The sequence below is a fragment of the Suncus etruscus genome, chromosome 16 (genome assembly GCF_024139225.1).
Source record: "Suncus etruscus isolate mSunEtr1 chromosome 16, mSunEtr1.pri.cur, whole genome shotgun sequence".
Taxonomy (NCBI): Eukaryota; Metazoa; Chordata; class Mammalia; order Eulipotyphla; family Soricidae; genus Suncus; species Suncus etruscus.
In genome coordinates, this window is record NC_064863.1 from 51,960,482 (window position 1) to 51,987,556 (window position 27,075).

Below are 27,075 nucleotides of genomic sequence, written 5' to 3' on the forward strand. Positions count from 1 at the left end.
ATCTATTTGAGAGAGACATATATCCTATTAGATATGCAAGTCCTATTAGTAAAGTATACAGATAGATTTGCAAGTTTAAAGTTCAGCTGAGAGGTCAGGCTAGAAATAATCACTTGGAAATGTTTCACTTAGTGGCATTTACTGCCAAAGTACTCAATGAATTAATCTATGGAATGAATGGACTGAGAAAAGAAAAAGTAAGATAATATTGAGTGCCTGGAAACAGATTGTAAGAAGTCAAGAATTGGGACAGAAACCTGCTCTAGAAATCAAAGGTAGACTTGGGGAATATGGTGTCTAGTTGATAACTCAGGTTCTTGTTTCAGAAAAAAGGAATGGTCTTACAAGCTACTCAGAAATGCTGATACTAACTAGTTTTCTAAGAAAAATGAATGTCAACTTTTGAGTAACTTAAAATATACAGAATTCTTAGGCCTAGTTATCCATCTCACTATATATGCTTTCTAAACATTTTTACCTATTCCACCCATTTTTGGTCTTCAATGCAGACTTTCTGTGAAGCTAAGTTGCTACTTGCACCTTTGACAAAGTGCAAATTGAATCATACCAGTTTAACTTGTGTGCCTTTGGTGCGTAAGACAAGAAGGATTCTAACCTCCATTTATACGACTAGGAAGAAATTAATGAGTATTTTCAAGTTCCTTGTTTGGTCACTTAATTGGCTGTATGACAAAGAGCTCTGTGGTGCATGTCAAACAACTTTCAGAGTCTTCTAATGATTTGTGCTTTGCTTGACTTGTGATTCTATTCTATGTGGCCCGTCAGGCTGGATATCCTTGTTAAAGTGGCTAGAATAAATTGGCTAGTGGTGTGCATACAATGTAGTATATTAACTACAGCAACAGGGAGTACTTTTAGCAGCTCTTTCAAAAGATTTCGATGTTTGCCCATAAGCATCAAAGCCAACCCAAACTTTCATTTAATATAATTAAAAGGACATCTGAAAGTAGTTTGAATCACAGCAGGTTCTTGAGTTTTGGTAACCCTTTGTTAAAACCCTCTGAACTTAATATATTTCACAGCTTGATAAATCTGCTCTTGATTTGTGTCAGTAAGAGAGAAAATATAAATCTGTACCCCTATGTATTTCTGATCCCCTGGTCTTATCGCAAAAAATCATTGAGATCTAAGAAAGTGACTTCCATACACAAAATCAGAGTAGTTTCCTGCAAAGAGAAAGTGACACATATTTTCTCCCATTTGATGTAAACTTGAAATGATTTCATGAAATAATCAGTGCAAATAAATGACACCAATATTCCTTAACCTATTAGAAGTGACAGTTCATAAGCCTCATGATTCAGAAATTTCCCATAGATAATGACAGTTGTTGATAATGGAAGTCCACTTTGACATGCAAAGTGGACTTTGTGGGTATCACTGAAAGTTCCTGTGGTGAATATGTCAGAAGAGAAAGAGCTGACTGCCTTACAGAGAGTCATTTTTGGCTCTTCCATTTTGCACATTTCCTATAAATAAACAAATGTTCCAGCTGCTGTGTGTATATGTGGTTTGTGAATGTTTCAGGAAGCAATTCTAATGAGAGTGAAAAAAAGGTCTTCTGTATTTAATGCAATGTTTTCACCTAAAACGAAAACATTTTACAGACTTTTTTCCCCACCATGTTATATTCAGTCTCTTGTCTCATAATTTCCTAAGAAAACATTACTTAATTATTTTTTAATTGTGATTAAATCCACTTGAGCGCATCACTGCATTTTGAATACACGTTTACCCTTCTCAAACTTTTAAAGACATAGATTATAAATTGCAGTTATTTCTACACAAAGGCAAGATAATGAACATCAGCTTAGTATGTTATTTTTCTAACAGCATTTTAACTGCAGAGCTAGCTAGAAAAAAAAATTATACAAATAAAAAGTCTTACTTAACGATTTAAAATCCTGATTTCTAAAATGATCATTAGCTTTTTTGATGCAGGTAAAAAAAAATGTAAGTTTTAAACTAGAATTTACAGGACAGTAATTGTCTGATAGTTTATAACCAAACAAATGATTATTTTTCAGGACATTTAATTTTGATACTTTTTAAGCTAAAGTAAAATTTTTGTGCATCTGGTCATGACACAGGCTTAGCTATGGTAACTTAAGCAAACCAGGGTTTTATTTTTGAATGAAATGCAGGATAAGCACCTTAAGATTAGTGTGAAAGTTCCACCCCAGATACCAAGGTTCCATCTGTTTTTCCTATTCTATTGCTATCGACACATAGGCTTTTCGCCTAAGGACCTGGATTCTTCTTACTGGATTCTTCCTGTCATTATGTCATGCCTAACAGGAAAAAAGAAAAAGAAAAATAACCAAAAGATTATTTTCCTTTAATATATTTTCAGAAAATTTGCCCTTTTCTATTATTCATGACTAAATATTGTGTTATTAGGGGATATAGCTCAAATAGCTCAAAATTTTGTCTGATGATTTTGATTCCAAGGGAGTAGTTGTGGACAACTAGACGTTGAAATACAACCAAAAATGCTTGCATCTTTTTTTTTTCCTGATTTTTAGACTAGACCTTACATTGTTCAGGGGCCATTCTCAGCTCATTGTTCAAATGTTGTTCCTAGCAATGTCCCTTCTTTTTGTAATGTTGGCCTTTAACTCTAAGTGTCATCCTGCATTGCATAGTATCCTGTTAAGCTAGTTTTCTGATTCCTACATTTTTTTCCTCTAATGATGCATATTTATATCGTCACCCAATTTTAAAATAATGACTTACCCTAGATTTATATACAATACAATAGGGTTACTTTTGAATCCTAGTACAATGTTAAATGTTCTTTTAGTTGTTTTAGTTATAGTCTGAGTGCTATTATTTTGTTAAAATGGAAAGAGGTCATTTCAAGTCATTTTCATATGACATTTTGTAAGTAATTGTTGAATAGCTAATATAGGTACATGTTTTAAAGTTCAAAAAGTAGAATAATAAAATGTCTTTTTCTCATCAAGGTGCTGCATTGCTAACTCTAGGGTATTTGAGGATTTGCCCTTATAGTAATATCATGCAATCTGCCTCTTGCCAGTCATTTAGCTATTCTCATTTAAAGCAATCAGTATTATCAACTTCTTCTGTACCTTTTTAGAAAAGACCATTTTAAAATGACTTTTTAAAGCATTTTCAATGATTTGTTCATGAGGGGATCTCCCAAGCATTTCACAAGTGGCCTAGATGCCACTCCCAGTGATATGCCAGTCAGTCCAGACAGTTTAATGAGAGAGCCCAAAAATGTGATGCTGCTCAAGCATGTAGTGCTGGGGACCACTGGGACCACATTCACTGATGCTTAGCGATCTCCAGGGCTGTAATAAGAGATACTAAGGGGTTCATTTTTTTACCAGGATTGAATGGATTCCTGTCATACAGCCTAAACCTAATGCCATTCCCTTGCTGCAAGAGGATATATCCTTTATTTTATTCATTTTCATAATGCTTTCCTATAAACTGTTCCATACTATTACATTATAGCACCTTTATTCTTTTTAAAAGAAGAAAATAAACTTATTTCTATTTTTATAATAATTTTTTTAAATATATTTTTATTTAAGTAACATGATCATAGTTGGGTTACAGTCACAAACAGGACTCCCCCCTTCACCAGTGTAACATTCACCCCTCCCCCCTTACCATCCCCTGCCTGTATTCGAGACAGGCATTCTACTACAGTTATTTGTTTTTAAGTTCAGTAAATTGTATTTTTTCCTTAAAGGATAAGAAAAAAAATATAATAAAGGTGTGATAGTGGCAATCACCATTGTTTGCATAGGTCCAGAAAAATGGGGAAAATGGAAAAAAATTCTTGACCTGGTTACAAAAAGGCCTCACCCCAGAAGTTTATTGGCATAAGACCACTCCGCGTTCCAGGCATACCAGTCTGTCCAACCCGAGTCATTCTCCGTGGTCCCGGTAAAACTTTTTCACACTTTAGCTATTGTTGGTATCAGATTCTTATATTTAAAGATTCTGGATTCTGTGCATTTCTTTCATCGATGTCAGTCTGATGTGGAGCATCATTTAGTTTCAGCATACCATTAAATGCGGAGCGATCTGCCCTGCAAGCAGGCTGTTGTTGAGTCGTCTGGGTGTTGAGAGCACTCTTTGGAGTAAGTCAATGCCAAAGCAGTGGTAGGTCTTCCCTGGTAGAGGCCTGGATCCTGGTAATGTTATAGACAATTATGGTTATTTCAATAGATGGTATCCATTGTTCAGGTGTGTGTGGGCAATGCCCATTCTTCTGAGGCCTAAGCCAAATCATATAATAATTTTTATAATAATTTTTATTTTTCCAAAGTGGTTATCTTTCATAGTAATATGTTAGGTACATATTAACATTGAATCAGGGAAATTCCCATCACCAAAGTTGTCCTCCCTCCATCCCCGTTCCCATCTTGCATCCCATATCTCCCACCCTTACCCCCCAGGATGATAGCATAAGTGGTTCCCTCGGTGTCTAGCTTACTACTTGTGATCATATAACTGTTTGGTCTTGGTACCCTCCATTATTTCCCCCCTCAATTTGAGAGGCAGAACTAGATTGTTCAAGTTATGTGGTTCTGTTTGAAGAAAAGAAAAGCAATAAAGTGGGGTAAAAATCAAATAAGCCAAAAATGGGCAGAGTCCTTCTAGAGGCTCTCAACCTCAGATTGAGAGAAGAAAGGGAAAAAGGAAGCAAAACACCACAACAATACAAAAGGAAATATCAAATAAAAAATCCAGTGAGCACGACAGCAATAAAGAGAAGCACCACATAATAACCACAGTCCTGAAACAAAAACATAACAGAGCGCAAAAAGAAAAAAATGGAAACAACAACATAAATATCCAAACCAAAAACAAACAAATAAAAACTAACTAAATAAAAAAGATTATTTTGTGTTGGTTTTTTTGTTAGTTTGTTTTTTTCCTGCATAGGCACAGTAAATATTGGGGTCATTAGAAAGGGAATTCTTTTTCTAATGAGATACAGGGTTTCTCCACCTAACTATAGATTCCTTGCATGTTCATTTACTCTCCCCTCAGTAGCACCTTTATTCTTATCTATAGTATGGTTCTAGAGATGGGAAGCTCATGAATTGAAGCATCATTATAATGTTAGAAAAAGTACAGGTATAAACATATTCTCAAGAATAACTTGCATTATGATTTATACCAACCAAATTAACTTGCTATCATTGGCTACCAGTTACTTTACAAACTGTACCACTTATTCAGAAAAATAGCAACAATAAATACAGAGAATTATTACATAATTTAAAATGTCTTGGTATACTTTTATGATTGAGTTGATCTTGAAATGGTGAATTTCTTACCCTCTTTTATTAGTTTCCTTTCTAATGTATGTTCTTCTGTCTACTTTCTTCAACTATCCCTCTCTTTTTTCTTTTTTTATTAAATATAATTTTTATTTTAATCATAGTGGCTTACATATCATTGACAATAATTTTTAGGTACATATTAACATAAAATCAGGGGAATTCCCACCACTGACCACTGAATTGTCCTCCCTCCACCTCCGTTTCTGTCCTTCTTCCCATAACTTCTTCCCTCACCCCCAGGGCTGCTAGTATCAGTGGTCCCTTCTGTGCCTAGCTTACTACTTAGTGGTCTTACACCTATTTGGTCTTGGTACCTCCCTTATCCCCACCCCCAATTGGGAGACGGGAGACGTGGCTAGATAGTTCAAGTTATGCGGTTTTGTTTTAAAAAGAGAAAAGTAATAACCTGGAGAAAAAAAAAATCAGATACTCCGGAAATGGGCGGAGTCCTTCTAGAGGCTTTATTCCTTGGTTTGAGAGACGAAAGGGAAAAAGAAGGTGAAACACCACAACAGTACATAAAGAACTATCAAATAAAATATCCAGTGAGCATTCCAAAAAACAAAACAAAACAAAACAAAAGGGTAAGCACTATATAAAAGCCATGGTACTGAGATAAAAAAAAATGTGGCAGAGCACATAAGGAAAGAAAAGAAGAAAATAAATAAATAAATATAAATGGAGACATCCACTTCATTAGCCAAACCACAACAATTAAATCAACAAAAATATATATATAAATAAATAATAATAATAAATTGTTTTTTTCCCTCCTGCAGATGCACAGTAAATATTGGGTTCATTTGAAAAGGAATTTCCTTTGCCTAAGAGATACAGGGTTTCTCCACTCTTGAAGTATATTGTCATGGGATTAACTATAGACTCCTTTCAGGTTCATTTACTTTGCCCTTGGTGCTTTTGTGGTGTATGGAAGACTTCTGCTCCGTCCTGAGTGATAACATCAGACCTCTGTATCTAGAGGTCTTGGTATCTGCAGTGGTCAAGGAGTTGAACTTACGATTATGTCTTTCTTTGTGGGTCTAGAAGTTCTGTTCCCTCACTGTCATTTTAATCCATCTTCTGTGGATGTCCTGGTCTTTGTGCTGATCCTAGGATGGGCCTGGGAACTATCCCTCTCTTTAATACTATGTGATTATTGCTTCTGCAGCATTCTTTTATTTTTACCATATTTTTGTAATAACAGATTGATACCTTCAGCAAATTTAATTAAATTTGTTAGTTATATCTGTATGTCAAGAACAGATAAATGTTTAAGATTAAACTGAATGGAAAAAGAACATATTACCCCCCTAAAATCGACACATTGACTATTATTATTTAGAATTTAGGGGAAATAAGAAATAATAAAAATAGGACTTTCTAATTTCTTCTTTTCTACTAAAAATCAAATTATAAAATTCCCATTTGCCATAGGAGATATTCTGTTTTTTATTGAGCCACCATGAAATGCAATGTTTTAAGTTATTGATCATTAAATTTCATGCATATGATCTTTCAACATCATTCCCTTCACTAGTGTCCATGTCACTCCAACAATGTCCCCAGATTCCTTCCTACCCCCAGCTTGTCTTAAGGGCTGAAACTTTTCTCTTCCAACATTATCATAATGAAGACATCCTTTTGAGCCAAGAGTAGAATAAATTTGTGAAAATAATACTAATGAAATAGTCTTTATTTTATTTATTTTTTCCATATTTCTTTTAGTAATTTTCCTACAATTTGCTACTTTTCAAAATTTCACTACCTTCCATTTGTCACTTCTCCATAAACTTACTTCTTTTGTTTTATAAAAGAATACCATTTCTCATTTAATCTCCTATGTTTATACAAAATACTAAATAAATTTTATATGTGTTTATTCTATTAAATCATTTTATAATGATTTTTTTAAATTTTTATTTTATTCAAGGGCCAGAGTGATAGTACAGTGGTAGGGTGTTTGCTTTGCACAAAGCCAATCCAGGACAGATGGTTTGAATCCCGGCATCCCATATGGTCCCCCAAGCCAGGAGCAATTTTCTGACCTCAGAACCAGAAGTAATCCCTGAGCATCATTGGGTGTGGCCCCAAAACAAAACAAAACAAAAAACAACAACTTTTCAAACCATTTTGATTTACAAATTCCTTCATAGTTGGGTTTCAGGCATACAATGAATCTGGACCATTCTCACCACCAGCATTGACCTCCTTCCACCTGTTCCCAAAGTGTATCCCAACCACTATCCTTTACCCCCAGCCTGCTAGTATAAAAGAACTATTTATAGGTTAGATGGTTAGAGTTTGGGTCTTTATTCCATTGTTCTTGACTTTAGCTTGGATATTTAATTCTTTTCTTTTAAAATTATTATTATTTTTTATCTCTGCCAATGCACCTGACACCACTTGGCTCCTGGCCTCTATCCTTTCTTTTTTTTTTCATCCTTTCATATTTGTGTTTCTCCTCCTACACTCAGTTTCTTTTCTTCTCCTCGCTATACTCTGGGGCCAGAGTGTTAGAGACAACTCCTATTTAGACCACTGCATTTCTTCATGCAGTTATTCTAAATACCAAATACAAGTTTACATATACTCACAGAAAGAGAAAGAATAGAAAAAGTTGACATAGGGCTGTAGTGATAGAAAATGGAAGGGTAAAGTATTTATCTTGCATGAGTGATCCCATTTCAGCCCCTGACATCAACTATGCCCATCTCAAAATTAACAGGATGATCCTTGAGCACAGAGCTAGGAATAATCTCTGATCTCTGCTAGGTGTAAACCCACATCAAAGAACAACAAGGGAGTTGTTTTTTTTTTTTTACCTAAAGTATTTTTATAATGTTCTGTAATGAAGGCTTTGCTTTGAAAATAAGCAAAGCAGATTTCATTTTATTCTTTATACATTCTTCCCAAAAGTCTGTTCAACTTTTATCTTTGTAGCAATTAAAAACATGTTTTTCTTCTTTTAGTTTAATTTCAAGTGAATTCCGTTGCATTGCCTACCTCAAAATCTGTGCACTGCACTTTGATATTTTTCTCATCAACTGACTTCTTAATTAATCAAAATGTGTTTAAGTATCTTAGGAATCTCCATCTTTGAGCCAGAATGCATGGATTTGAACCCTGGTATTGTTCTGTGTTAGCTAATTAGCCTTTAGCAATTTACTTAAATTCTTCAGAATACTATCAATTATCTCACTGCAAGATGAGGATAATAATCATTTCAACCTCATTTCGTTATTGTGAAATTAAAGGAGTAGATGCGATAAAGCATTATGATGAGAGTATGGAACACATTAAGTAGATATTAACCATTATAATTTATATTACTTTTCTAATTTAAATCTTTAGTGACTCCTTAATCTCTTCAGGAAGAATTACAAATGTCTTAAGATGGTTTGCAAGCCTCTTTGAAAATAAACCTATAGTTAAGAATCTTGCAACTGGTTCTTCGCACTCTTAGCAATAAATGTGTGCGTGTATGTGTGTGCCTGTGTGTATGTATATATACCTTAATACATATAAAATTTATTAATTTTCCTCCAACTTCCCCATTTTATTTTTTGTCTGCTTGAGATCACAGACTGTATGCCTTGCCTCACTGTCAATATTAAACTTTAGTTTGGAATTCTCCTAAACAATGTCTTCTATATAGAGCTTGGATTCTGTGTTCCCATAATTGTCCTACTTGTATAGTTGTATTTTAATTAATTAAATTATCTGGCCTTACAATATTATCATTCCTTTGTGGTTAGGTAGAACATTTGTCTTTCTTGCAGCATTCCAATGAAAGTACTTAGTTAATATTTGTTGAATGAATGTTGATTTAGCAGGAAGCTTGAATTATGTTTGTAGATCCATTTAATTCCTGTAGCACATTATAAATCTATTTAGCAATGTGCAGCCACTTAACTCTAAAGAAATGCAATCTAAACAATAATAGTCACTTTCATATTTTTATAAATAATTTTAATTTGCAAATGTATTTTGAAGATAGATTTTTTCATTATTTTCGCTGAAATTTTAGCCTTATCATTTTCTGTTGTGAAAATATATTACTATATAAAGGTCAATTACTTTTTACAATCTAATTTTAATTGAAGCTTGAAAATGCCAAAATATATCTATAATATAAAAGGAGGTCAAATTTTATCAACTATGTGCTTAATAATATCAAATGATAGTGATTATAAGATAAATCTAAAGTTTATTGATCAGATGTGTAAATATCAGAGACTCAACTTCTAATAAAAACCCTGCAAGTACAAAACTGTTTTGAAGACTCTTCTAACATTTGACCTTTAAAGTTTGATTTCAGTCAATATCTAAACATAGAATGGAGTACAATGTGCCCTATTCAGAAATGATTTTTAACTTTCATATTATTTTATTCACAACTGACGTGGTTTTATTTGCTATCAAAAAACAAAATTATAGAAAATGTGTTTTAATTTTTCAAATGATAAGTTAATGCAATAAATAAATATATATTAAAATTCTGAGATTAATATATGAAAAATATTGAAGCATGACTTTATTGTGATATACTTGCTGCAATATAAATATTTAATATAATGATTCTAATATGTTAAATATAAAATCCACATTTAGGGGAACATATTAAGAACTATAGTTATGTACAACATGGTATATACACATGTTCATTTTTAATGATGTCCACTAAGTCATATGCAGTGTAATAATACAATGTCACATTAATAATATAAACACGTGACAAATCAAAAGAAAAATCATTCAAAATAAAGAAAATAAAATTGCATTATTTTTAAAGAATGTAGCTATTTATTAATTTGAAAATAGCAAATTAACATTTCAAATATTAACTTTGAATTAATATTTCAAATAGCAATTGATTTAAATACACTTCATGTTCTAATGACATTAATTTCTAATGATAATTTATTATTTAATTTTTAAACTATTTTTGAGGGGTGTATGTGTCATACCCGGCAGTGCTCAGGGGATTACTCTGGGCTCTAGCTTCAAAAACCACTCCTGGCATGCTTTGAGGACCATATGGGATGCCAGAGACTGTACTATCACTCCATCATGTCAATTCAAAATAACGTTCAAAAAATAATTTATGGATTTAATATATATTTTATCCCATCCTCCATTTATTTTTTCTAGGCTTCATAACTCTACTTTTAGTATTTTGTTTTGTATGAAGTGTTTTCGTTTGGTTTGGTTTGGGTGTCTTACCATGGTATGCTCAGGCCTTACTCCCTGTGCTTACTTTAGAGATTAGTCTAAGCAGATTTAGTGAACTCATATGTCTACCAAAGTAGGCATTGGACCCTGTTGAACACATGCAAGAGAAATTTTCCATGCATTGTACTATGGCTCTGACCCCTGTTTTGAAAAAATTGTGGCCACATCTGGCTCTGTGTTCAGGTGTCATTCCTGATGTATTCATAAGCTCCTGAGTATGACAATCACAAGGAAGTCTGTTATATTCAAGGCAAATATCTTGCCTATTTTACCATCTTGCAAGTCTCTCTTGTAATTTTACTTTTAATTTTTCTTTAATGTTTTTCTAAAACTGAGATATAAACATAAACCTTTTACTCAAAAATATTAATTTTGGCCAGGGAAATGATTTTAATAAAATGAAAAATGGCTGAAACTATTGCTTTCCACGAAGAAGCCCCAAATTTGTCATTGGTGTTTCATGGTTCCCCAAGAACTAAATAGTATGACACCAAAATATGTACATTGTCTGCATAATTAAATGTCAACTATGAACATATACAAGATCTTCTAAGACCTGCATACTCATTTATTCATTATGATCTTACTTTATTCACCTTTTTTCCATATAACTATTCACTTGAAAAATAAAATAATATAATAAAAATAATATTTATTTGAGAAAAAGAATCATGATTATTCTAGTACATGACCAAGAAGTAGTCTCAAGATATAATAGTTGCCAAAGAAAAAAGATATAGTTGTCGCCACCCCCCTCTTTTTAGGGATACATCCAGCATGGCTTGGCTATTCCTCCTGTTTCTATGCTCTTGGGCCACTCTTGGCAGTGCTCACATGACCCAAAGTGGCTGCAGGGAGTCAAACATAGGATGGCAGCTTGTAAGGCAAGCACACTGCCCACTGTAATAGCTCTCCCAGCACCAAACACCATATTTTAAGCACTTAATTTACTTATTTTATTTATCAAATTTAAATTACCTTTCATTTGTCAAGGGATTTGTGGTTATTATCTAGTGTTTAATTAAAAACAGACACTTTATGAAATCTTTTCTCAATCCTCATAATCAAAATTTCATTATTAATTTCCTATAGACAGTGACTTCTTAGCATTATTGCCTTTTGCATACAGTATAGGGAAATTGTGGACAGACCCAGGTTTTCTTCTTTCTTAAACATCCCTAGTTATTTGTATATAATATTAATACCTTTTTGAATTACATTGAAAGTGAATTTTAATACATTTAAAATATTCTCTGAAGTTTTTCAGTGAATATATTATTAAGATATTGACCTGGCTTCACTACAACCTTATCTTGTTGGGGATTTTTTTGTTTTTGTTTTTGTTTTGTTTTAAGGTTACACTCGGTGGTGCTCAGGGATTATACCTGGCTCTGTGCTCAGAAATTACTCCTAGCAGGCTCAGGGGACCGCATGGCATGCTGGGAATCAAACCCATGTCCATCCTGGGTCAGTTGTGTGCAAGGCAAATGCCCTACTGGTGTGCCCTCTCTCCAGCCCTCACTTTGTCTTGTTTTTTTTTTTTCCCTCTTAAACTGTCAATTCTCTCTGAATGTTATTGTTTTTATCACAAATCATTGTGATCTCTATTGTTTTATTCTCTCAGAAGAATTCTTGAAACACGGCAAAAAAAAGTAATAGATTTATATTAGCTAGTTTTATCTTTACTTTTGGAGATAAAGTCTTTAAAGATTTTTATGGTAGGAGGAGCAAGTTAATTTGTGGTTAACTATTGAGTGCCCAAAATGATTCAAAATACTAAACATTTTTTTTGGAAGAAGACTAAAATAACATGATATCTTCCCTGAGAGCATTATCGTATACTGTAAAAATCAGACACAAATATTGACAAAATGGTCAATTTTGTCAACTTTTAAAAAATGTGTTGTAAATACTCTTTGCAAAATCATTACCTTCAGAGACATTTTTCAGCTGGTGCATAAATGGAGTGTATTCACTGAAGTATGACTTTTTCACTGGATAGTGAGCTATTTCACAAACTGCATTCATTTGAAATAAATGGTGCAAGTTTTATTTTGGAATATAGAACCAGCTGACTTCAAAGTTTTCTCAGTAGTTGTATGATGAGTAAATCCTCCTTTGTTTAAAAATAAATGCAATTATAAGTATAAACTCCATATAACACACATACTACAGTTGTTATACTAGAAGTAATCAAATCGATTTACTTTAGATATAAATTTAAAATTAGTATTTCCAATAATACTGTGTAATAAAATTATCTGACCCAAAGGATATGGATATTATAACCCTGAAATGAATCTAAGTGGCTTTATACACTAATTTATAATTCACATAAAAAAGTCCCATAGTATCTTGTCTAAGAATATTTATCAACAGAATACTTCCCTCAAATCAAAACATGAAAACACTTATTCTCTTAGATGTCACAGTTACTATTTGATTAGCAAAATGCAGTAAAATAAAAAATACAATAAAATTTAGTGATATAATTAGAACAACAATTTCAACTGCCCTTCTCTTCTATGATTTTTAATGTTTTAGCAAAGATAATAAAGTGATAACAGTTTTTAGCAAGGACATTGCTATTTAAATTTCTTCTCAAAGTTTTAGAAGTTTTCTGTCTCTGCATGTCACTATCATTAAGTGAATGTTTTATCTTAGATCAAAGCATTATGGTAAAACTAATTTCTATAAGACAATTCAGTACCAGGTTATATTTCCTTCCCAATTTACTATATATTTCAGAACACAAAAATATTTAATGTGTAAATATGTCAATGAGAGATTTTGGATATAAAAATGTCTTAATATTCCAGTGTAATAAAATACGGGTAACATTGCTTGTTTAATGTTGTTTTAGTCCATATTTTTATAATCAAATAAATAAAATAGAGCTGTATTTAAAGAGATTTTGAACGAAGACAAAGGATACAAAGAACTAGATGAATTTTTTTATTTTATAAACAACTGTCAAATCTTTGGGAAAGAAAATAAAAAAAATTAATGGTAAAAAATGAAAAACCATTATTAATGATAATGAAAATATAATATAGCACTTATTTTGTCATTGAGGAATTAGTAATTGGTCTTCATTAAATTTTTGGAATTTTTAAATAGTTGGTAGTATACTGTTCTTAAGATAGACATAATAGGGGCTGGAGAGATAGCATGGAGGTAAGGCGTTTGCCTTTCATGTAAGAGGTCATCGGTTCGAATCCCAGCGTCCCATATGGTCCCCAGTGCCTGCCAGGAGCAATTTCTGAGCATGGAGCCAGGAGTAACCCCTGAGCACTGCCGGGTGTGACCCAAAAACCACAAAAAAAAAAAAAAAAAAAGATAGACATAATAATGCTATTGAACTAGCAGAAAAATGGGTCAGTTCTTTTCAAATTTCTAAGATGCACACTGCACATTTTTTCTATATTTTTAATATAAAAAATCTCTGCACATTTTGAATTATTTAGTATACATATTTCTAAATCCTCCTTTAGGTTCTGTGTCTTTAACTGTTAAGTAATATGGTAATTTTATATATGGAGACTGTGTTAGGAAACTGTTGCTCATTAGAGATTTCACTTTAATGTAACTTTTTCCTTCACCATTATCTGGTATTATTTGTGCTTCATTCAGAGAATATCTTTCTTGACCAAAAAATTGGGCTTTAATATCCCTTTAAAATAAATATATTGTTTCCAATATGTGATGCAAGGGGTAAAACTAATTTTTTTTTTGTACTTTTTGTAAACTCCTTTGCACCACATTAAAAAGAGGAGGGAAGGTAAAGACAAACTTGTTGGGACCTAACAAATAGCTCAGTGGCTTCAACTGTCTGTAAGTTCAAATCTTGAAATAGCCAATACCTAGACAAGTTGGCCCAGCTACTTTACAACTTGGGATCCCTGTCAGAAAAGGCTATGAAGATGGTTTGGTGGTTTAAAATTGCTGGACCAGAGCAATTATATTGTTGGTAGGGTGCTAGACTTTCATGCAGCAACCCAGTTTCACTTCATGATACCACATATAGACTCCTGAGCTTTGCCAGGAGTATTTCTGAACATAGCCTGAACATAAGTCCTGTGAACTACCCAGTGTGCCTACAACAAACAAACAAACAACAAACAAAATAAAATAAAGTCCTTACTACAAAACAGGTGTTTTGTATTCCTGTTATAGTCTGAAGTGATCTTGAGAACCACACTATATGGGAATCCCAATGAGAAGGAAATAATTTTGTTTTGTTTTTGGTTTGTGGGCCACAGTTGGAAGTGCTCAGGGTTCCTTCTGACTCTGCACTCAGGAATCATTCCAGGCCTTTTTAGGGGAGCATATTAATGCCAGGAATTGAACCTGACTGGGCCATATGCAAGGCAAGCACCCCATCCAACATACTATCACTCTGGTCTCAAGAAAATATATTTTAAATGTGAGATTGTACATAAGCACATGAGCCAGGCAAAAATGATTAAATTTATTATTTTATCCAGATTATAGTGTAAATATAGAAATTTTAAGTAACTTGCTCTGTATCATATAGCTAATAAATTGAAATTGATGATCAAACTTAGAAGTCACACTATATCTTATACTCTGAATTTATCCATACAGTATTTTATTTTTCTTTGTTTGTCTTAATCTGCTGTATTTATAATTGAACAATCATGAGTAGGTGTTCTTTCTTAAAGGGGGGGGGGAAATTTGATTAATTTGCCCTCAACTGACAGTAGGTTAGCTAGACTGCACTGTTAAACAGTTCCCTTATTAGAACATTGCCAGAGTTCAGCCTTGCTGAATTTTTTTCTTGGTTTGCATTTATAAAATTAAAAATAATGGAAAGAAGAAAATAAGTATTGTTATTATTCCCAACATATTATCTCTTACATATGTTTAAATTAATCATTATGTCATTTTATAGAAAGCTGATTCTTAAAGAACAGAAATTATATCTTTGCATTTGAGATTTTTAGATTACTTCTAATGAATTAAAAAGAGTATTCATTTCCAAAAATACTCTCATGCTTTTAGTTTTCCAAGAGGTCTGGTATTCTGGCTTCAAAAAATACCTTTTTTTCCCCTTCCACCATGGTACCTCCTTTTTGGCATATTCTGTTGGCATTACCCCTATGAGAACTTCCTGGAAAGCAAAGCATTTTGTGGCGATTCGGAAATGCTTTTGTCCAGCTTCTAGGCCATGCTTTAAATTCAAAATAAATAACAGAACTAAGCACACTACGTCTGAAATTGCTTAGCCATTAAACCCATGAGAATTTCTTTAATGATGCAAAGTGCTCAAGTTTCAACTAGGAGTATTTCATAAAAAGTTTCAATGATACTGATTTGGGGCCAGAACTTGGAATAGCTGGGAAAAATATCAAGACAAACAACTTTTATCAAAAGGCAAATTAGGTTTTGAAGTTGGTGTTAATTGGCAGCCAAGGTGTTTCATTATGAAGCTGAATTTTTAACAGTTGTTAACTTGGTTACTATGAAAACACCACCCAGAAGAAAACACTCTTTTCCTCTGCCATTGTGTCAACAATATGTGTTTGGTTTTAAAACACTGGGACACTGCTTAGAACGTGCCCATGTTGGTTGTTTATTCAATTTTCATTCTGCATTAGAGGCGAAATTTATAATCAATAGGTTGAGGGATGATCACATTCAAACCACAGGTGTTGTATTTTTCTATTTTTGCAATTCTTTATGTTTGAATGAAACCTTTGGAAGACCTTAGGTGAACTGTTTTTTCTTTGTAACCTAGAGCATAAAGCAAACCACAGGAAATATATAAATTGTAACTAGGGAGATGATTCTTTTGGATGAAGCAATGACAAACGTGGTGCTTTATCTCTCTGTGAATTTGCACCTACTGCTGTTTTTTTTTTAAAAGGAAAAACACCTAAGGGCTATAAGTAGTAAGGTCCAACTATTTATTTTTCTTCCTAATAATAAACAGCAGGAAGAAGGTTTCTTTCCACATATAACATATCCAAAGCCCCTGGGAGTATGTAAGTTTTGATATTTCTCCCATTCTGATGTTTTGCTAGCTAACTACGAAAAAATTGGTTTGCCCAGGGAGTCCTCAACTTCTCAGCATCACATTCTTGTACTGTCTTGTCTATAGTCATCCTTTTAATAGCTGTTATGCTCAGCATAACAATTCAATGTAAAGGGGAGAAAAAGCATTGTGGGTTTTTTTTTGAAATGGATAGTAAAAATATTGGTTTAAATTTCATGTCAACAATTCCCCATCCAAATAATTGAATTATGTGATTATAGTCTTACTGAAGCTTTTGTTATTTGTTCTAGAAGCAAGCATAGTTCTATTTGTGTTCCTCCAAAACAAAAGCAGGTTTTCCTCTTGCCTTGCAACGACTCCTTTAGGTCTGCACAGAGCAAATAATGAATTCTTTTGCTGCAGCATGTCACAGGGGAGGCTGGGGACGGTACTGAACTCATGCACACTGTTGATCCTTGCTTGTTGGGCAACATGTACACCTGGAATTTTGACAGCTCTGTAGATTCACTGGAGACCTCTGTCATTCTGTTCATCTTCTCTTAGGCAATGGTTGAGACAGTTAACAACCTCCTTCAGCCACAGGCCTTGAATGCGTGGAGAGACCTGACTACAAGTGATCAGCTACGGGCAGCCACCATGTTGCTTGACACTGTGGAGGAGAGTGCATTTGTGCTGGCTGATAACCTTTTGAAAACTGACATTGTCAGAGAGAACACTGACAATATTCGTAAGTATCCTGTGTTATAGAAATTCCAGAGACTTTGCCCAGCAGAAGAAGAAAAAAGATAGCTATGTGGTAGTAAATATATGTCAATTGAGCTGTCATATTTTCCCATAATTAGGAAATTATCATCTATCATTGGCTTAAAAACACCTCCATAATTTTGTATAACATCCTTCGTAGGATAGTCCAAAATTGGATATATTGTACTGGGATCAGTGACTTTGACTGGGAATGTTCTTGGGAATTTATCTTTAGCTTTTATGGATGTATTTATGTGTATACATTGTGTAATAAAAAATGTTATCCTTCTAACATAGGAGGTCTTTAAATTATATTTATAAAAAACTTAGTAAGAAATCATTTTGATAAAATTATTATGCTAATTGTGTTACTAGCTCATAAAGAATTTCAGATTATTTTATTATGTATAAAATGTATGTGATAGTTTTATTTAAAATTTTGACAGATAGACTATTATTGATATAATGGTATACCTCTAGATTACAAAAATAATTTTACTTGATTTATAAGATATAAGTGATATTTGAAAAGATACTTGAATTCAGTCATAAAGATAAAAACATGATCATGAATATTTAAGTTTACACTTTATATAGTACATTTGCATTTTATTTATCTCATGTAACAACTTTAATTTACTTTGCTTAAAAAAGAAAAATGCTAACATATTACAACTTCTAAATAAATTATTGAACTGCTATGGAACATGACAGACACAAACATTAATCCTAGTGTTTAGATTTTAGAGCAATTTCAATAATGTATGAAGTCATCTTAGCTTCTTCTAATCATTTTCTGAATGAGTAGTAATATTTCTCTGCCATTTACATTAATATTTCTATTCGAATTAACAGAATTAGAAGTTGCGAGGTTGAGTACAGAGGGAAATTTAGAAGATCTAAAATTTCCAGAAAATATGATTCATGGAAGCACCATCCAACTTTCTGCAAATACTTTAAAACAAAATGGCCGAAATGGTAAGCTAGAATTTATTTTCCAGTGAGCTCTTGAGTCACACCTAACTACCCTTGAGTGCTAGTACTTGCTTTGTGCTTCATTGTTACTCCTGACAGTGCTCAGGAGACCATTATATATAATAGTATGGATTCAACACGGTAGGCTGCTTGCAAAGCAACTGCGCTTTCACCTCTATGTCAGTGAAAATTTTCATAAAGCCCTTACTTCTTGGCATGATATGTCTCATAACTACTCAAGAACTAACTCCCCTTTTTTAAATCAGATTCTTTTCTTCTTTTCTTTTTATTTCTATACCAATAATATTGTAGTGATAGTTGTTCCACAGTTTTGAATTCAATTTGAAGTTTGTTCATTACTTTTTAAATGTCAGTGCCAAGAATCTGAACTAAATCAACAAACTCTAAAATCAAGAAATTTCTATTTTTATTTCCAAATTTGGTACTAAAATTTTACTAGAAGTCTTAATTATGAATTTAGATCTTTATCATTGGTTACACTGTAAGAGCTTTTTCATGACTTTTTTTTTCAAGGAATCTGTAATTTTTAAATATGAGCAGCTGCCTTGAAAAATAAAATTGCTAAATATATGTATAAATTAATTACAATAAAAACAAGCAAAAAATTCATACTTCCTAATATATTTGAAATTCATCAACTTTTCCAGAGAAATAACAGGAAGAAGGGTTACAGCGCACTTTTTTTTGACAACTTTCACAAATTTTTAATGAAATTATTTTAAATAATTCAATTACCATTTAGTTGTACCAAGGAATACTAAGTAAATTATTAATACCTGCCAAGGATCAGGCTTTGGGGAGGTTGAGATATTGTTGACAATGGTGAAAGGAATGTTATACTTTTGGTGGGATGGGAGCACACTTTTAAACTGATTTTTCATATTTCAGTGTGTTTTATTTTCTGCAATGATATAAATTCCCATCAATAGTACACAAAGGTTTGCTATCTTAGTCTTATGTTCCTATATCAGTGTTTGTATTTTGTTCACTTTCTTTCACAAATTAAACTTTGATATTTTTTAACATGGAACCTTCTATATTTTTCATTCAGTGTTCAGCAAAATTATACCTTATGTAAGGTTTTTCCTCACTCTTTTCTAATTACACTTACCCCATTGACAATTCTTTAACAATTCTTCATCACAGCATTTATTAATTGAAACTATAGATTATTCAATTTTAGTATTATTAAATTTCCTGCCCGTTACTTCACTTTTTCCTCAACATTAAATTCCACAAGAGTGAGTTGTTTATCTGATTTTGTAAGGATAAACCATTATTCAGATGCTTGACTCATGTACACACCCAATAAACTTATATAGAAAATTATTATGTACATTTTGAAATACAAATCCAAAACACTAAATGTTTTGTTTTGTTTGGTTTGGTTTGGTTTTTGGGTCACACCCGGTGACTCAGAAGTTACTCCTTGTTATGCGCTCAGAAATTGCTCCTGGCTTGGGGGAACATATGGGATGCTGGGGGATAGAATCCATGCTTTCATTCATGCCCCAACACTAATTATTTTTATGAGCATTTTATTCAGTGTATTACATCCCTTAAAAAGAATAATTTGCAGTGGAAAAAATAACAACAATATGTGACCATATGTACTTTTCAGACAAGAAGAAATGACAGAAGAACATTATCTTACAAATAGAAATTCGTATAAATTACCAATGACTTATAATAAAATAAAATATGGTTATAATTTTTAGACCAAAAGAAAAGTTTTGAACTACAAGAAGAAAACAGACCTTTTTAAATTTAGAAACCCCCCCCAAATAAGCATTTATAAAATTAAATCTAGAGAGAATAATGTGAAAACTCACTGTGTGTTGTATTTTGATTGCTTAGTACTATATTAACAGAAGTGGTTTGGAAGATTAAAATTGCCTTTATTTAGGGCCTAAAATATAATACAGCAGGTAAACACCTAGCAAGAGGGTTAAGTCTGGGAACTCCATAGAGTCTCTGAACCCAACATAAGTTGCCCTTGAGTGCAAAGCTAGGAATAAGCCCTGAACACCACCACGATGGGGTATCCATCCCCACCAAAATGTCCTTTTCTTCTTTTTTTTTTTTTATATAGTTGTTATCATAATCTCTTTACTCTGTTGTAAAAGGATAGAATCACAGGAAACTGCAAGATTAGTTTAGAACACAAACAATATCAAGAAAACTGGCAGCATCTGGTGCCTATGCACAGAATTATTGCTGAGATGTCACTGCAGACATCTGTGAAGTGAAGGCTCTGTTCCTATTACACCACCTCCTGCAACCTTGTGTCACTAGACCTTCATCTAAAGCAGGGGGTCCTCAAACTTTTTAAACAGGGGGCCAGTTCACTGTCCCTCAGGCTCAAAATTGTGCTTTTTTTTTTAAATTATGTTACTGTGGATTTGAGGATCTTATTCAAGGAATCTGCTTTCTTAAAATCAAATAAAACTTGTTTTTATGCTAGACATTTTGATGGTTCTGATTTAGGTCTGAACAAGCATAAAATGCTTGGACAGTAGAAGAAATGACAGAAGGTTTATTATTATTATATTTATCATCATTTTCATTATTATTTGGGGGGGTTGGATCCCATCCAGCAATGCTCAAGGGGTCACAACTGGCTTTGCACTTAGAAATCCTGGCAGGCTTAGCAAGCCATATGGGATGCCGGGGATTGAACCTGTGTTGGCCCCACGCAAGGCAACTGCCCTAATCACTGTGCTATGCTCCATAGATTTTTTGTAACTGATATATAGTTGTTGAAAATGATGTAATACTTGGATTAAAATGAAAGCTCTATTTTTTAATGTGAATAAACATTATACTGTTTTGGCTTTCATTAATCTATTATTAAACCAGGCAATTGCATGTGAAGATACAAACGAGCAAGAGTTTGTTCTTATGTATATTTCACATTTGTATTTATTTTAGGAGAGATAAGAGTGGCCTTTGTCCTGTATAACAACTTGGGTCCTTATTTGTCCACGGAAAATGCGAGCATGAAATTGGGAACAGAAGCTATGTCCACCAATCATTCTGTTATCGTCAATTCTCCTGTTATTACAGCAGCAATAAACAAAGAATTTAGTAATAAGGTTTATTTGGCTGATCCCGTGGTGTTTACTGTTAAACATATTAAGGTAGGTATGTGCTGTGAATAGTTGTACTCTAAAATATATCTTATTATTTAAATATAAAATATGTTATTTTATTTCCCTGTTATTTGACATTTATTAGTTACCTATAATATAGTAATTTTATTTTATAATGAATAGAGTAATTTTAGATATAAAAGTACTCATGTTAAAAATATTTATGTTATTGTGAATACTTCTGTGTTATTTCTTCCATTTTTTTAAAATAAACTCACCTCAGATCAGATGGAATGAAAAGGAATATATATTCAAATTTGTTTATGCTTATAAGAACTATTTTATATAAAAGTAATAGAAGCCCTACTAAAACAGAAAGAAAATAAAGTTGTCTTAGGTGTAAAGAAAATGCTTACTAATTTGCAGGATTATAAAATAATTATTGGCTCTGTTAATTTTATTTTTCCCGATAGCAATCTGAGGAAAATTTCAACCCTAACTGTTCATTTTGGAGCTATTCCAAGCGCACAATGACAGGTTATTGGTCAACACAAGGCTGTCGACTGCTGACAACAAATAAGACACATACGACATGTTCTTGTAACCACCTAACCAATTTTGCTGTTCTGATGGCACATGTGGAGGTTAAGGTAAGATATATGCTATAACATAAAAGGACCCTAGCATGTTATTAGCATATTAATTGTAAATCTCCTAATTCTGTTTGCCTGTCTCATTTAAAATGATTTTTTGATCTTATTGTAGTTCAGCTCAAGAACATTATACTCATGGATAGTTTAAAGAATTTTGTTCTGTTATTAATAAAAGATTGTTAATATGATGAAATCCTGCTGAAAAATTTTCCCCAGTACTGCTGCAATTTTGTAAGAAGTTAAATATACTTTTATTTGCATGAACAGCACAAGATATAACAGCCCAGAATAAAAACTATTGCATAAAGATTAGGATACTGGGGACTGATAGCTTGACAATTTGAAGCAAAATATACGATCTAATAATACTGTCTATCTGTCTTGAGAAAGCAGCACTATACACAAATGCTGGATTGAAAGGAATAGCAAATTCCAACTTCTTATAATGGTTTCTGTCTTTGTAAATAGACACTATTCTGAGGGGGAAAATAATCTAAATGGTAGTTTCCAAGTCAGAAATATGACTCCCATTTGAGCATCATGAGGATTTAGATTTCAGATATATTTAGGTCATAGAGTTAAAAATTAATAATTAGATAAAATGATGGGTAAATGAATTGGTAACAAGAAATTATATACTTGTAAATTCTTATTTCTAACATCAGTGAAAAGTAGAGGCACTTATTACTTACAACACATCTTAAAAGTACAAACTATAGCAAAGTTTTGTTTACCTGGTGTCACTGTGCCATATAATGTCAGTCAAGCTTATTTTCTTCTCTTTTTTTAATTTTTAAATTTTATGTTTTCAGTACCAGGGATTTATCCTAGTTCTTACACATGTTAAACATTCACATTTCCACTGAGCCACATCCCTGGTCCCTATCCAAGAGAGTGTTCGATGTAATTGAATCTAGAAAGTATACAGCACCCCATGGGAAGGCCAAATTGATGCTCTCTTAGCACTATAAGAGAAGAATCATCTTAGCTGTGTCAGCATTGTTCAAATTTTGTTCTTTTAAAGATTATAAATTGTATTTTGTCAGAGTATCAGTAATTGGCTAGCTTATTAGGGTTGACTACACTAGCAAATATTATATTTAAGCCTGGAATATATTAGTATATCATTAGATTTCTGTTCTTTTAATTCAAACCAAAAAAACTCAAATTCTGAAAAATATATCATATTTGAAGCAACAACAAAACACCCCTTTTTTGCACAGGTCATTGACTAACAACCTGTGTCCATCTATTCATCAGAATTCTGGTTGTGATAATTACTGTATGTCAGCTAGTGAAAAAAGAAATTTAAAATCAGTATTTTCCTTTAGCAGTCAATTACATAGAATGTGTGCATGGATTTCTTTTATTGCAAGCATTTTAAATTGTTTGACTAAGTGTCATTTTGATTGAAAAATGTGACATTTAGGGCCAGAGTGAGAGTAAGGCAATTGCCTTGCATGAAGCTGAGCTAGATTTGATCCTAAGCATCCCATATGGTCACATAAACACTGCCAAGAGTATCTTCTGAGCATTGTGAGGTGGTCCAACTCCCTAAAAGTATAATTTCTATCAAATAGAAATAAATAATAATTTAAGACAATGGAATGAAAAGATTAAAATGTATAAAATATTATGAACTATAATGAATAACTTAGAAAACATTAAATAAACCAAATCATCATTCATAGAACTAGGTCTACAGAAAACAGAATGACCATGCTTTCATTAGACTAATGTCTTCCAAACAGCTCTCTTTGTACAGTAAGAAATGCAGCATTAGTTAAAGCAGGAAAATCTATAAAGGAAACATAACTGAATGAATTGCTATAGCAATTAGTTGACAGGGCCCTGATGTATCTATATTTACTCAAGAGCTCTGTGGAATAAGTCACCCTTATCTGAGATTCTCTGCTGTTCATTCAGCTACTTTTTCATTCTTTCACAAAAATCTTTGAACTTCTAAATAAATTTACTGACATGTCGCCTCCTATACCATAGGCTCTCTATAAATGTAACTTCTTTTCTATCTGTCAGAGATATTACCAGGTTCCAGAATTTCAGTGAAGCTTCCAGGCTTCAAGGAATTCATATTGTTTAGAGGGTGGGAATGTCAGAGAAGTAAAACTGTTCTCATAATTCACTGTGCTGTAATTGAAACTTACACTCCAACGTAGGGACACAGAATAGGATCATCAATATTATATGGACTTCCTCAGAGAGGTTTATAAAATGATGGAATATAGAAAAAAAAGAGAAAGAAAGGAAATGAAAGCTACCAAATAAGTAATGGCAAACTCCTGACCATCAAAAGAATGCCAAAGAGTGATGAATGTAATATCAAGACATTGGTAGGAGGTAATGAGATGTACTAATTATAAATACCAAAAGCATTAATACTGTTGGAAATACCTTATCAAAACTGTATTTTATATATAAATATATGTTTTGGGGACCTCACCTGGTAACGCTCAGGGGTTATTCCTGGCTATGTGCTCAAAAATTGCTCCTGGCTTGGGGGACTATATAGTATCCCATCCTAGGCTAGTGCTGGCAAGGCAGACATCTTACCACTTGCACAACTGCTCCGGCCCCAATAATTAATATATTTTAAAATGAGTTTGCTAAGAAAGTGAAATGGGTTGGATGAAAGGGAACCCTGAAATATTGGTGAAAGAACTGTGACAATGGTGGTGGGTTCATGGTGTTGGAATATTGCATGCCTGAAGCTATATTATTATAAGTAAATGTATTATAAATGAATGCTAAATATAAATGGACAGATACTTTTCTACTTTGAAGAATATGAAGTATGCATTTAATAACTTGTAAAAAAATTGTGTCAGATAAATTCTGTTGGTTTTGTTTTTTCAATTTGAATTAGTACACTTTCACTTGTTTCCACCCTTGGTAGCTTGTCATTTTAGATTTTCTTTTTTAGGCCTCTTTTCTTCTTATCTTCAAGCACTGTCATTGGGAACTACACTCTGAGGGCTACACCTCAGGGCTTACTCTGGCTCTGTATACTAGGTAACTCTTGGCATAGCTCAGGGGACTTTTTAAAGTTCCAGATCTGTGAACAAGGCAAGTGCCTTCTCTTCCTTCTTTCTTATCTCTCCAGCACTAATACTATTATTGCTCTGACCTGAGAGATCTTTTCAGATGGGGTCTAGGCATTAATGTTTTTTCATAGTGATCCCATATTGTTATATGACTTTAACTATTGAATCATGTTATCTCAGGTTTGTATTTTAACTTCTACCTAATTCCAGACTCTAATTCAAATTTTGTTGTTATAGGTCAGTTAAGCTATAAATCCCATAATTCTAGAAGTGTGCGATTTAAAAAAATTCCTTAAGAAATCAGTAAGCTTAGCTTTGGGTGATCTGGACCTATGCCATTCAACTATTTGTTTCTTAAAATTTATTTACCACATACTAAATCCCTCTGGCAACTCAGGATCTTCATTCCTTGCCACCAACATTTGAGCCCCTATCATGTTAACTCAATGTTTTCATTAACCTCTTTAAAGGTCTTTCAGCTCTTATCTTGTTCCCTTCAAGTTTATTCTCAGTAGTTGCTAGGTTTCTTTTTAAACAAGTCAAAGCAAGTCACTCCTCAAAAACAGCTTTGTAATCTCTTTAAAATGCAAATTGAGTACTTCATACCTTTGACTCATCTGAAGAGCTCTTTATATGAGAGAAAGCAAAAATCCCTAATTTTACCTCAGACTTTAACTTTTATTGGCCTTTCTAATGGATGTTTTCTATAGTTCATTTAGCTCTAGCCATGCTGGCTTCCCTGACTTTCTGGAAAACTAAGTCTAATTAGACCTCTTTCCTTTTATAGCCTACTCTCTAGCTATAAATGTATATGTATATATATAGTAGTGATTTGAAGAAGTTTTTCTAGTCAGTAAGTGGCCTTACTCAAATTATATATATACAGCTAGATCCCTTAATCTCAGTTTTTGTTCAAATTATTATCTCATTGATACTGCTCAGATTTACTATAATTTTAATTATAAAATTAAATCTTCCCAGTACTTTGATGGAAATAAACATAACAGGTTCCTGGTCTCAGGGAAATTTGCCATCTATCCAGAGAGAAAATGTGAGGTTTTACTTAGCTTGCTAAAATTGTTGAAAGAAATGTTATTGCTAAATCAGTTTAAGCAGATGACAGTAGAAAGAAAGGGATGCCCAAGGTGGCAACCACTGTTTCACTACTTCAGAGATCTTTAGAGTTCTCCTATTACAAGAAACATTTAATTGTCCTCACATTTAGATGGAAAACTCATTATTATGGTGCTGGTGAAGGTCTCAAGTGTCTTTCTGCCTGGACTTTCCCACACAGGAAATAATTTCAGGTGGAGATGAGTAGTAAAGTATAAATAGATTTTATTTGGAAATTCTGAGTGTTAAGGAAAAATTTATGAAAATAGATGTTAGATGATTATAATAGCTCAGATAGGTGATCAGATATAGATACTTGATTAGCCTTTCTCCACCCTCACCTTGTTGATCCTCTTGCTCTGGAATTTCACCTTGAGACTTCAGTGGCCTACTGCCCATTAGCAAAAGCCCCTACTTAGAGGAACTTGACATATTTGGGCAAAAGAATGGACTTCTGCTGGCCCCTCCTAAGGTTCTCGCATTATTTGGAAAAGGACAAGCTCCTCATCTTATTGAAAATAGTGTTTGAAACTGGACAAGGGATTGGTGCATCCTACAAGCCCTACTTTCCATATCGACCCTCCTCCTAAGGTTCCATAAACCTATAAAAGACACTTCCCTAAATTGCCCAGGACCTCATGTTTTAGTCCATATGACAGAGCCAGTCACCCCAGCTAGCTAGAGTCAATAAACCTGTTTGCTGTTGCATTTTCTGAAGATTTGTGGTCTTTATTTGAGAAGGTGGGCTTTCGTGGACCGTTAATACTGAGGAAGGGGAGAGAGGATAATAAAAGAAGAGTAAAGTACTTAAGA

At 33.1% G+C, this 27,075-nt stretch overlaps 1 protein-coding gene across 1 annotated transcript in view; it reads left to right on the plus strand.

Moving 5' to 3' along the window:
- ADGRL3 (adhesion G protein-coupled receptor L3) overlaps positions 1–27,075 on the plus strand; it is a 558,496-nt gene that overhangs the window by 429,583 nt on the left and 101,838 nt on the right. Inside the window, exons 12-15 of the mRNA XM_049790056.1 lie at positions 17,146–17,329; positions 18,202–18,324; positions 21,274–21,482; positions 21,908–22,084. Of these exons, the coding sequence (XP_049646013.1) occupies positions 17,146–17,329; positions 18,202–18,324; positions 21,274–21,482; positions 21,908–22,084 (693 nt within the window). The remainder of the gene's footprint in view (positions 1–17,145; positions 17,330–18,201; positions 18,325–21,273; positions 21,483–21,907; positions 22,085–27,075) is intronic.